This window comes from Erinaceus europaeus, chromosome 4 (assembly GCF_950295315.1).
Source record: "Erinaceus europaeus chromosome 4, mEriEur2.1, whole genome shotgun sequence".
Classification (NCBI taxonomy): domain Eukaryota; kingdom Metazoa; phylum Chordata; class Mammalia; order Eulipotyphla; family Erinaceidae; genus Erinaceus; species Erinaceus europaeus.
Genome location: NC_080165.1, coordinates 119,891,033 through 119,904,609, shown reverse-complemented (window position 1 = coordinate 119,904,609; position 13,577 = coordinate 119,891,033). Strand labels below are relative to the sequence as shown.

The following is a 13,577-nucleotide window of genomic DNA, read 5'->3' as shown; positions in this document are numbered from 1 at the left end:
AAATAAAACTAGATGTATACATTACCACGTGCAAGGACCCAGGTTCAAGCTCCTGGTCCTCACCTGCAAGGGAAAAAAGCTTCACAAGTGGTAAAGCAGATCTGCTGGTGTCTCTCTTTCGCTTTCCCTCTCTATCTCCTTCACCTCATCCCTCTCAATATCTTTCCGAGATCAGATGAGATGGTGCATGTTCAAGGTGGTATGGCTGTAGAGTCAATATCTCTCTGTCTCCATCAAAAAAAAGAAAGAAAATGTCCAAGAAGAAATGTCTTGTAGGCAGTGTGCCTGAGGATAACCCTAGTGTCACAGAGAGGAAGAGAGGGAGAGGGGGAGATGAGGAATGGGAGATTAAAAAGAAAAGAAATAAAGCTAGAACCAGGGAACAGAAACAGATGTCACAGAACCAGGTGGAGGGAAGGGGTGAGCGTGGGAGGGCAGGCCTGAGTGGATCAGAAACCCCAAACTGATTTTGGGAAGAAGCATCCCAAAAGAGTGTTAGGTAAACATCACACCAGAAGCACTCATTTGGGGCAGAGGATGTAGCATAATGGTTATGCAAACAAATTCTCATGCCTGAGGGTCCTAAGTCCCAGGTTGTTTTTTTTTTAAATATTTATTTTATTTATTCCCTTTTTTTATTGTTGTAGTTATTATTGTTGTTGTTGTTGGATAGGACAGAGAGAAATGGAGAGAGGAGGAGAGAAAGATAGACACCTGCAGACCTGCTTCACCGCCTGCAGGTGGGGAGCCGGGGTTCGAACCGGGATCCTTATGCCGGTCCTTGTGTTTTGCGCCACCTGCGCTTAACCCGCTGCGATACAGCCCGACTCCCAAGTCCCAGGTTTAATCACCCGCATCACCATAAACCAGAGCTGAGCAGTGCTCTGGTATTTCTCTCTGTGTGCCTTTCTCCCTACAAGGAAGGAAGGAAGGAAGGAAGGAAGGAAGGAAGGAAGGAAGGAAGGAAGGAAGGAAGGAAGGAAGGAAGGGGCACTTTTTTAATGGAATAACTACACTGTCAGAACAGAATCAGCAAAAAATCAAAAACTCCAAAATACAAAAAAAAGCCGAGCTACCTCAAGAGAGATCTGAAGGACCAGAGTAAAATAAGTTTCTGTTATGGACTTCGACCAACACTTACAGCTTGGGAGGTACTGTCCAGTTCCACTGGGTCATCCTTGCTGGGCCCAGTGGAACCACTAAACCTTGGTGAAAAGAACAGAGAAAAAGAGAAGGAAACTGCCAAGAACTTAACAGACCTACAAAAACTCCCCAACCCAATCTATAGTTTTATTCTAAGTTAATTGTTTTTATCTGTTTCCTTTCCATTCCTAGACCCGACTTTTACACCTTATATGTGGAAGAACCTGACAGTGCAGGCCATAATAGCGGACCCGTCAGTGTTTCAGTAAGTTAAAATAGAAATATAAATAAAATAATTGGGTTAGGGACCAGTGGCCTCCACCTTCTTGGCTTTGGCCAGGCGCCCCAAGGCTTTTCAAGGACCCACCCGCTGCCCCTCCATGGCTGCTGGGTGGATCTCCCCCAGCAGCTCTGGGTTAGAGGTGCTGAAAGAAACCTTGTCAAACACACACACACACACACACACACACACACACACACACACACACACACACACACACACACAATTTAGATCCCAGAACAGGTTCTGATATTACATGAATTGCACTATCCTCACTTAGAAGCTGTTTAGACCAAGAACACCTTATCTGATTTATCTTTAAAGTGGAAACACTAGTGGATTCTTGGAATTCTTACTTTATGATTTTATTGTTTTTCCTTATCATCTATATGAGTTTCCTTTCTTTCTTTCTTTCTCTCTCTCTCTCTTTCTTTCTTTCTTTCTTTCTTTTTTTTTGCCTCCAAGGTTATTGCTTGGTGTCTCCACTGTGAATCCATTACTCCTCGAGAACATTTTTTTCCCCTTTTGTTGCCCTTGTTTTTATCATTGTTGTTGCTATTATTATTACTGTTGTCATTGTTGTTGGATAGGGCAGAGTGAAATCGAAGAGGAGGGGAAAACAGAGGGGTAAAGAAAGATAGACACCTGCAGAACTGCTTCACTGCTTGTGAAGCGAACCCCCACACCCCACAGGATAAGGAGGCTCCAACCTGGATCCTTATGATGGTCCTTGCATTTCACACCATGTGCACTTAACCTACTGCACTACCGCTCAGTCCCTATATGAGATCTCTTATGCTTCTTGTAGACATCCAAGTGAAATGCTACCACAGAGTTATCACTACAGATAATAAACCCTGTCATTATTCTCCTTATCTTCTGTGATGTAGAACAGTAACTGGTATTTTCTTTCTTTTTTCTTTTTTAGTTATTATTTTTTTATCTTTATTTATTGGATAGAGACAGCCAGAAAGAGAGGGAAGGGGGTGATAGAGATGGAGAGAAACAAAAAGACATCTGCAACACTGTTTCACCACTCACAAAGCTTTCCTCTGCAGGTGGGGGCAAGAACCTGGGTCCTTGTGTGTTGTAACATGTGCTTAGCCAGGTGTGCCACCTCCGGCCTCCTTGCTGATATTTTCTACTGTGTAGTAAACCATGACTAGCAAATTATTAAATCACGATTAGCAAATTATTTTGCTACAGTTGTTCAAAAAGAGTTACTTCAGCTCTTCATTGTTAGCTGTGAATTATCTGAATAAATAGCAAAGCCCTCTCTCAGAACTGCTGCAGCTTCAGAGCTCGTCCTCTCTGTCTCTTTCTTTTCCTCTTTCCCTCTCTTTCTTCTCCTTCTATCTCTCTGTTTCTCATCCTTTATCAAAAAGAGAAAGAAGGAGAGAGGGAGGGAGAGAAAGGTAATGAAAGAAAACCTGAAAGTGACTAAGCTGGGATTGATGGAGTTATTCAGGCACCAATCCTCATTTAGTTGTAACACACACAAAAAAGATGGTATCCTTTGATTCCTACTGAGTACAAATATATTTGGTATATTCGTGAGATGATAAAATTGGTTAAAAGTCTGCAAAGTGGGGCTGGGTGGTGGCAAACCTGGCCAAGCACACATGTTACAGTGCACAAGCCCCCAGTCCCTCACTTGCAGAGAGAAAGTTTCACAAGTGGTGAAGCAGTGTTGCAGGTATCTCTCTGTCTCTCTCCCTCTCTATCGCCTCCTTTCTCTCAATTTCTGGCTGTCTCTATCCACTAAAAGAACATAGATAATAATAATTTTATAAGTCTGAAAAGAATATCTGCCTTAGTCAAAAAATGCTTAAACATCTAAAGAGAGAATCTGTCTTATTAACCACATTTTGATTCATTTAATAAAGTACTGAATACCTAAAACTGTAGAACTGTTCTTTTATTTAATCATAAAATTATATACCATAAATTAAAAATTATATATATATATATTTTTTAAATCTGGAACCCAGGGTCCAGGTGGTGACACACCTGGTTGAACACACATATTACATGTAATGTGCAAGGACCCAGGTTTGAGTCCACAGTCCCCACCTGCAGGGGAAAGCTTTGCGAATGATCAAACAGTGTTGCAGGTGTCTCTCTATCTCCCTCCTTCTGAATCACCTCCTTCCCTCTTGATTTCTGGCTGTCTTTATCCAATAAGTAAATAAAGATAAGTTAAAAAAATTAAGAAAGCTTATTAAGCTGTATAGTGTTTTTGGTTACCAACTAACTCCCTGCTTGCTTGATGTACTGTCCCTTTAAGATCTACTTTTAAGTTTTCAGTGAATCTAATTTTGAGCTAGGCATTCTTTTCTTTCTTCCTTCCTTTCTGTTTCTTTCTCCTCATTATCCCCCTCTCCCTCCTCCTCCTTCTTCTTTTAACTTAATAGGGCAGAGTGAAATTGAAAGGGCAGGGGGAGATAGAGAAGGGGAGAGAACAATATCTATAGAGTCTCATTTGTGAATCTTCCACCCTGCAGGTGGGGACCAGGGACTAGAACCTTGGTTCTTACACATGGTAATGACAGCCAACACCCATCCACTGAGCTAGGCATTGTTATGTGTAATAAAAACGAGATACTGGGGGTTGGGGAGGTAGCACAGCGGGTTAAGCCCACATGGTGGAAAGCATAAGGATCCTGGTTCCAGCCCCCGGCTCCCCACCTGCAGCGGGGCCGCTTCACAAGCGGTGAAGCAGGTCTGCAGCTATCTTTCTCTCCCCCTCTCTGTCTTCCTCTCCTCTCTCCATTTCTCTCTGTTCTATCCAATAACAACAACAATATCAATGACAACAAATACAATAACAACAACAAGGGCAAAAAAAATGGCCTCCAGGAGCAGTAGATTCATAGTGCAGGCACCGAGCCCCAGCAATAACCCTGGGCAAAAAAAAAAAAAAAAAAAAAAAAAAAAAAGAGAGAGAAAGAGAGAGAGAGAGGGGGAGAGAGAGAGAGGGAGAGATATGTGTACTGCCAGAAACCATGTTGAAAAGGCAAGTAAAATAATAATAATAATAATAATAATGAGTTAATGTACAATTGGTATTATTTAAACAAACTTAAATATTGATAGTTTAAACAATGTATAGTGGAACTATTGTCATGCCCTGACTTGCTTGGAGAAGACTTTATAAAATAAAATAGATGAATAGAAATAGATAAGTAGAACTGATAAGGGTCTGGACAAATGAGGTGAGGGGGTGGCATTTATAGTATATTGAAACAAGAAGCTCTTAAGACATCTGTTCCAATGAATCTCTGGGATTGATGTTGAATTGGGCAAGAATGTCCTGAGTTGTTCCGGATAATTTTAAATAATGATCTAATATTCTAATGAGATTCAGCTGTTAGTATTAACAAACAAAGTAGTACATCTGGGAAGGAATGAAAAGTTGCTTAGAAAAATTCAATTTGGAAAAGAAGGTTAAAATTAAGAACAGATTGGCTTAAATTTGGTAATGCTTACATATATGGTGAAAGAATTTCAAGGCACTGAAGGATTTCTCTTTGGGGGAAACATATGGAAACAGAATAAGAGAGAAAGCATATAGCTTTTGAAAAGAAGAATACATCAGTGCTATGTACAGCCTTCCAGTAACAAGGAATACTGGCCTTCCGCGAACTTGAGTTTGTTTTATAAGAAAGGAACAGCTAGAGTAATCATTCATAAAGACTTTTATCACTTAATTTATTATTATTATTATTATTATTATTATTATTATTATCAGGTTAATTTTAATGTTTCCACTACATTCACAGTGAAAATGAGTGGTCAGGATTCCACGTGAAATAATTTTTTCTACCCAAACTTGTTTTGCTCCACAGCTGCAAACATTTTTATTTTTGTTAATTATCTTACCATCCATAAACTGCTCATTTGTTTCCCATTAAGTTTATATATATATACATACAAATATATATATTTCCCTTTTGTTGCCCTTGTTTTTATTGTTGTTGTATTTGTTGTTAGATAGGACAGACAGAAATGGAGAGAGAAGGGGAAGACAGAGAAGGGGAGAGAAAGACACCTGCAGACCTGCTTCACCACTTGTGAAGCTACTCCCCTGCATGTGGGGGAGCCAGGGGCTCAGACCTGATTCCTTAAGCTGGCCCTTGCGCTTCGTGCCACGTGCACTTAACCCGCTACACTACCTCTTGACTCCCCCCTTTTTTGTCTTTTTTGAAATAGAGTTGGGCCTGCCATCAGCCACTTCATGCTTGTTAAAACTGCTGCAGGAGAAGTGGGTTCAAAGAATTTTAGGGGCCAGGTGGTGGCATACCTGGTTGAGCATACATGTTACTATTTGCAGGGACCCAGGTTCCAGTCCTCAGTCCCCACCTGCAGGGGGAAAGCTTTGCAAGTGAAGCAGTGTTGCAGGTGTCTCTTTGTCTCTGTCCCTCTCTATCACCCCCTTCCCTCTCAATTTCTGTCTGTCTCTATCAAATAAATAAATAAAGATAAAAATTCATGAGGGAGTATGGATCCCAAATCATTATGGAATGCAGAAGGTAGTTGTTCTGGCATCTATAATGGCTTCTCCCCTGGACAAGGACATTGGCAGGCTGACCCATACTCCCAGCCTGTTTCTATCTTTCCCTAGTGGGGTAGGGCTCTGGAGAGGTGGGGTTCCAGGACACATTGGTGATGTCGCCTGCCCAGGGAAGTCAGGATGGTATCATGGTAGCATATGCAACTTGGTGGCTAAATGGTGGTAGATATAAAGCAGGTTAAGTTGTTTAATAAACAAAAAACTAAAAGTAAAATAGAGCAGATAAAACTAAGGGTCTTCATATGAGAAGCAGTTAGAAAGTCTATGACTTTACTAATTTTTGCCTGAGCCTGACAGTTAACATGCAGGTGGGCTAAATTATTGTCTGGGGAGATGGTGTCAGAGTTGGACATAGCACTAGAAAGCTGGATGAGGGAAGAGAGTAGCTCCCAAATATTGGAAAAGTATAAGGAATAGGAAAATTTCCAATGGAGAGGATAGGATGCGTAACTCTGGTGGTGGGAATTGTGTGGAATTGTGCCCCTCTTATCCAATGGACTTGTCGATCATTATTAAATCAATCATAATAAATAATAATAATAATTTCATCGGGGCTTCTGACACAGGGGAAGGCAGGTACCTGATCCATATGGTGGAGTGTTATAGCTCTTAGGGAAACACTGGTAAGTTTCTCAATACCAGGTCCGACACCTTAGTTGCCACAGAAGAATCAGGGAACCAGACAAAATATTTAGTTAGATGAGCTTTATTTATAGGAAAGGTGTAGAGACTGGTGGAAAAGCACATTGGTCCTCATCCCTTTCTTTTTGCTCCTAGCACTAAGTCATCCCATTGTGGTGCAGGTAGACCTAAATGGGAGCAGATGTAGGCCAATGATGATAGTTTATTTTAGGATGTTCATTACCTAAGAGCTTATCATAGTCCATCCCACAAGAACGCCCCCCTCCCCTCAGTCTAACTCTCTCCTGTCCCAAGCAGCATGTGCTCACAATGGAGTGTATACTTTGTGAATGTTTCTATGTTTAGGAAGCATGTGATGAATTAGGTTCCACAGGCCTTTTGTAGTAGAAGTGCATGCTCTACTTGAGAGTCAAACAGAAATCAGAGTACAAAGTTCTAACAGAATCACCCATGAATTTTTATTGTGAGGATTCCATAAGATAATGCCGTGAAAATCTTCAGCGGGGGGTCAGGCGGTGATGCAGTGGGTTAAGCGCATGTGGCTGCAAAGCACAAGGACAGGCGTAAGGATCCCGGTTCGAGCCCCCGGCTCCCCACCTGCAGGGGAGTCGCTTCACAGGTGGTGAAGCAGGTCTGCAGGTATCTATCTTTCTCTCCCCCTCTCTGTCTTCCCCTCCTCTCTCCATTTCTCTCTGTCCTATCCAACAACGAACAACATCAACAATGGCAATAATAATAACCACAATGAGGCTACAACAAAAGGGGGGAAAAATGGCCCCCAGGAGCGGTGGATTCATGGTGTAGGCACCGAGCCCAGCAATAACCCTGGAGGGAAAAAAAAAAAAAGAAAAGAAAAGAAAAGAAAATCTTATAGCAATTGATATATAAAATTCTTTCTCAGGCAGGGAAGATAGCATAGTGGTTATGCAAACAGACTCTCATGTCTGAGACTCTGAAGTCCCAGGTTTCAGTCCTCCACACCACCGTCAGCCAGAGCTGATCAGTGCTCTGATTAAAAAAAAAAAAAAAAAAAAAAAGCCAAAGAGGAAAATTCTTTCTCAAAAAAGAGGCCTCTTTCTCATAAGAGGAAGCCAAGCAGTGGCATATCAGGATAAGCACAAGGACCCACTCAAGGATTCAGGTTCTATGCCCTTGCTCCCCATCTACAGGGGGGGGAATCGCTTCACAAGTAGTGAAACAGATCTGTAGGTATCTTTCTCTCTCCCTTTCTGTCTTCCTCTCCCCTCTCAATTTCTCTCTGTCCTATCCAAAATGATAAAAAAAAAAAAATGGGCACAGGAGCAGCAGACTCATAGTGCAGGCATAGAGCCCTACAATAATCCTGGAGGCAAAAAAGGGAGGAGGATAAGATGCAATCATTGTTATAATAGTTATAAAATCTCAACACTACCCCCCAATACTTTGCCATTACACTTCCCTATTCTCTGAAAAATAAAAGTTTTAAATTATATATATTTTAATTTTTTAATTTTTATTTGTAAAATAGGAAATATTGACAAGACCATAGGATATGAAGGGTACAGTTCCACACAATTCTCACCAACAGAACTCTGTATCCAATCCTCTCCCTTGATAGCTTTCCTATTCATTATCCCTCTATATTTTAATTTTTAAAAAATTTTACTATCTTTATTTATTTATTGGATAGAGACAGCCAGATATTAAGAGAGAAGGGGGTGATAGAGAATGAGAGAGACAGAGACACCTGCAACACTGCTTCACCCCTGGCAAAACTTTCCCCTTGCAGGTGGGGACTGGGTCCTTGCACGTTGTAACATGTGCACTCAACCAGGTGTGCCTCACTTTTATTCACCTTGATATTTATTTAAAAGGAAATGTCTTTGGGATAATCATAGAGTTGAAATACAAAAGCACTATTTATTAAAGACATAGGATTAATATCAAAATTCCACTTCAAAAAATTATAGCTTGATAATCTATCCTATTTTGATATTCTTTGAATTTGAATCTTTCATGGAGATTCAAATTATGAATCTGAGAGAATGTAAAAATAGTAAGTTGATTTTCTTTCACAATAATGTCTTTATAACAAACAAAACAAAACAAAACCTTTTTGCTATTTCTAACCCAAGTTGTATTTTAGCTCCAACCTACTGAGAGGTTAAGCTTGTGCTAGTAATTATCATAGTATCATTATTACAACAATCAAATGCTTAAATTAAATGTATTACTTCTTAAAGCCATCTGTCAAAGTTCTGCTGTGGATAACAGCTGACCTGTAGAATCACAGTCTCTGACGCAGCACATACTATGGGCTGCTTCATTTTTAGCTCATTCCTGGGGCACCAAAGGTCATTTTAAAATGTTTGTTTTTGGGAGTCAGGCGGTAGCATAGAGGGTTAAGTGTAGGTGGTACAAGTGCAAGGAGCAGCGTAAGGATCCTGGTTCAAGTCCCCAGCTCCCTGCCTACAGGGGAGTTGCTTCACAAGTGGTGAAGCAGGTCTGCAGGTGTCTGTCTTTCTCTCCCCCTCTCTGGCTTCCCCTCCTCTCTCCATTTCTCTCTGTCCTATCCAACAATGACAATAACAATAATAACTACAAAAAAACAAGGGCAACAAAAGGGAATAAATAAATAAAATTTTTAAAAATGTATTTTATTAGTGATTTAATTTTGACTTACAGAATTATTAGATAGTAGGAGTATATTCCATATGGTTCCTGCTACCAGAGTTCTTTGCCCCACCCTCCCCCTCTCCTCCACTGCAAATTGCAGTAGTTCTCCTAAGATCATCAATGCAGGGGTTGGCCCTATAATTATATATATATTTCCCCCCTTTTTTCAATGGTCCTGCCTTCAGTTCCTTTCTAAGACACCCCTACACCTATTACTACTTCCAGGTGTCTTTCCTTTTTTCCTCTTCTTTCTCAGATAAGAGAAAAACTGCCTGACTATAGAAAGAGAGAAGCAGATAGAAAAACAGTAGAAGAGAGGGCATGCCACCACAGCTTCCTCTAGTCCAGTAGAGGTAGGTTGGAGCCTGGGTTGATGGCTGGCCAGTACCTCTTCCCAGGTAAACTCTCTCACCAGCTCTATTAAAAATATATCTTGGGGGCCAGGAGGTGGCACACCTGGTTGAGCACAGATGTTCCAAAGCACAAGGGCCGGGGTTTAAGTTCCCGGTCTTCACCTGCAGGGGGAAAACTTTGTGAGTGGTGAAGCAGTGTTGTAGGTGTCTCTCTGTCTCTCTCCCTCTCTATCATGACCTGCCCCCTCCATTTCTGGCTGTCTCTAGCCAATAAATAAATAAAGATAATAATTTTTAATTAATAAAAAGATATATCTCTAAAAAAAAAAAAAAACCAAAAAGTCCTTTGCCTGACTCTCTGAAGAGAGACTGGATCATCCTACGGTTCCACTTGAGGAAGACTTGCTTCTGAAGTGAGTGCAGCCAAGAATGTTCCCAGCCATCACTATGGACTTTGAGCTCAGTCTGACAGGAACTCAGACATTGTATGGGCTCTGGTGCTAAATATGAAAAGATAAGGGGCCCCGGGTTAGATTGATGTGGTAAACAGTTATTTGCATTTGTATATTTTGTTCAAGTTTGTGAGCAACTCTCTGTACTGACGCTACTTTTTAGTTCTATCCTCAACTCTGACACCATCACCTAGATTGTCCACCTAGAGAGGTGAAGACCTGATGATTATCAGAGAGAGAGAGAGAACAAGAATGAGAACTAAAGCACTTCTCGGGCACATGTGTGTGTAATACTAGGGATAGAACCCAAGGCATATAAGTCTAGTGGTCTACTGTCAGTCCGCTCCTAGCTACTAAAAGATATTTTTAATGACTATTAAGTATACCTTCTTAAAAATGTGGTATATTTATTTTCAGGAATCTTTTAAAAATTTATTTATTTATTTATTTATTATTGGATAGAGACAGAGAAATTGAAAGAGGAGACAGAGAAAGACAGAGAGACACCTGCAGTCCTGTTTCATCACTCGTGAAGTTTTCCCCTGCAGGTTGGGACCAGGGCTTTGAACCTGGGTCCTTATGCACTGTAATGTGAGTGCTTAATCAGATATGCCACCACCTGGCCCCTAGTTTCCTCTTTCACCCGGTAATTTTTAGTAATGAGCTGTTGAGTTTCCATATTTGGGAGTTTCCATATTTCTCTAGCATTCTGTTTGTTGTTGAATGTTAATTCAACTCCAGTGGGGAATGACATTCCATGGTAATGATTGGAAGGATTAACATCATCAAAATGACTGTATTTCCTCCAGTCATATATAAATTTAATGCCATCTTCATCAAAGTATGAATGAACTTCTTTAAAGAAATGGAACAAAAGTTACAAAAATTTATCTGGAACCAAAAATTCCCCAGGATTGCCAAAGCAATCTTAAGAAAGAGGAAGAAAACCAAAAGCATTGCACTTCAAGCTATACTAAGAGCTATTGTAATCAAAACTGGCTGGTGCTGGAATCAAACACACATACCAGTGGAATAAATTAAAGACTTAGAAATAAGCTCCCATATCTAAGGCCTGTTAGTTAATTAATTTATTTACCAGAGCACTGCTCAGCTCTGGCTGATGGTGGTGTGGGGAATTGAACCTCGGACTTCAGAGGCTCAAGCATGAGAGTCTTTTTTTTTTTTTAAATAATTTATTTATTGGGGAATTAGTGTTTTACATTCAACAGTAAATACAATAGTTTGTACATGCATAACATTCCCCAGATTCCCATTTAACAATACAACCCCCACTATGTCATTCATCATCTTTCATGGACCTGTATTCTCCCCACCCATCCACCCACCCCAGAGTCTTTTTACTTTGGTGTAATACTCCAATTCCATTTCAGGTTCGACTTGTGTTTTCTTTTCTAATCTTGTTTTTCAACTTCGGCCTGAGAGTGAGATCATCCCATATTCATCCTTCTGTTTCTGACTTATTTCACTCAACATGATTTTTTCAAGGTTCATCCAAGATCGGCTGAAAACGGTGAAGTCACCATTTTTTACAGCTGAGTAGTATTCCATTGTGTATATATACCACAACTTGCTCAGCCACTCATCTGTTGTTGGACACCTGGGTTGCTTCCAGGTTTTGGCTATTACAAATTGTGCTGCCAAGAACATATGTGTACACAGATCTTTTTGGATGGATGTGTTGGGTTCCTTAGGATATATCCCCAGGAAGGGAATTGCAGGGTCATAGGGTAGGTCCATTTCTAGCCTTCTGAGAGTTCTCCAGACTGTTCTCCACAGAGGTAGGACCAATTGACATTCCCACCAGCAGTGCAGGAGGGTTCCTTTGACCCCACACCCTTTCCAGCATTTGCTGCTGTTACCTTTTCTGATGTATGACATTCTCATAGGAGTGAAGTGATATCTCATTGTTGTCTTGATTTGCATTTCTCTGACAATCAGAGACTTGGAGCATTTTTTCATGTGTTTCTCGGCCTTTTGCATCTCTTCTGTGGTGAATATTCTGTCCAAGTCCTCCCCCCATTTTTGGATGGGGTTATTTGTTGTCTTGTTGTTGAGTCTGGCAAGCTCTTTATATATGTTGGTTATTAAACTCTTATCTGATGTATGGCATGTAAAGATCTTCTCCCATTCTGTGAGGGGTCTCTTGGTTTGGGTAGTGGTTTCTTTTGCTGTGAAGAAGCTTTTTAATTTGATGTAGTCCCATAGGCTTATACTTGCCTTAGTCTTCCTTGTAATTGGATTCGTTTCATTGAAAATGTCTTTAAAATGTATGCGGAAAAGAGTTCTGCCAATATTTTCCTCTAAGTATCTGATAGTTTGTGGTCTAACATCCAAGTCCTTGATCCACTTGGAATTTACTTTTGTATTTGGTGAAATACAGTGATTCAGTTTCATTCTTCTGCATGTTTCAACCCATTTAATCCAACACCATTTGTTGAAGAGACTCTGCTTTCCCCATGTAATAGTCTGGGCCCCTTTGTCAAAGATTAGATGTCCATACGTGTGGGGCCTCATTTCTGGGCTCTTAATTCTATTCCACTGGTCAGTGTGTCTGTTCATGTTCCAGTACCAAGCAGTTTTGATGACAATGGCCCTATAATACAGTTTGAGATCTGGCAGTGTGATGCCTCCGGTTCTGTTCTTTTTTCTCAAGATTGTTTTGGCAATTCTAGGTCTTTTCTGGTTCCAGATAAACATTTGTAGCATTTGTTCTATTCTCCTAAAAATGTGCTTGGGATCTTGATGGGGACAGCATTAAATTTGTAGATGGCTCTGGGTAATATATTCATTTTGATGATGTTAATTCTTCCAACCCATGAACATGGAATATCTTTCCACTTCTTTGTGTCTTTTTCAGTTTCTTTGAGTAGTGACTCAATTTTCAGTATACAAGTCTTTCACTTCTTTGGTTAGGTTTACTCCTAGATATTTTATTGTTTTTGTTGCTATAGTAAAAGGAACTGATTTCTGGATTTCAATTTCTTCTAACTTAGTGTTTGCATAGAGGAATGCCACTGACTTTTGAATGTTAATTTTATAGCCTGACACATTACTGTATTGCCTGATGATTTCCAAAAGCTTCTTGCTGGATTCCTTAGGTTTTCCCATGTATACTATCATGTCATCTGCAAATAAGGAGAGTTTGACTTCTTCTCTTCCAATCTGTATGCCTTTAATTCCTTGCTCCTGCCTGATTGCTATGGCAAGAACTTCCAACACTATGTTGAATAGTAATGGTGATAGTGGGCAGCAACCTGATCTGAGGGGAAATGCTTCCAGTTTTTCACCATTGAGTATGATGTTGGCTGTAGGTTTGCTATATATAGACTCCACTATCTTCAGGAATTTTCCATCTATTCCCATTTTTTGTAGTGTTTTGATCATAAAGGGATGTTGGATTTTGTCAAAGGCTTTCTCTGCATCTATTGATATGACCATGTGGTTTTTGGTCTTGCTTT

The 13,577-nt window shown here is 40.4% G+C and overlaps 1 protein-coding gene across 2 annotated transcripts in view; it reads left to right on the top strand.

Moving 5' to 3' along the window:
* Window positions 1-13,577, top strand: part of ENPP3 (ectonucleotide pyrophosphatase/phosphodiesterase 3) — a 101,281-nt gene that overhangs the window by 28,917 nt on the left and 58,787 nt on the right. For both annotated transcript variants that reach the window (XM_016193737.2, XM_060190443.1), the window contains exon 9: window positions 1,336-1,408. In XM_016193737.2, coding sequence (XP_016049223.2) covers window positions 1,336-1,408 — 73 coding nt within the window. The remainder of the gene's footprint in view (window positions 1-1,335; window positions 1,409-13,577) is intronic.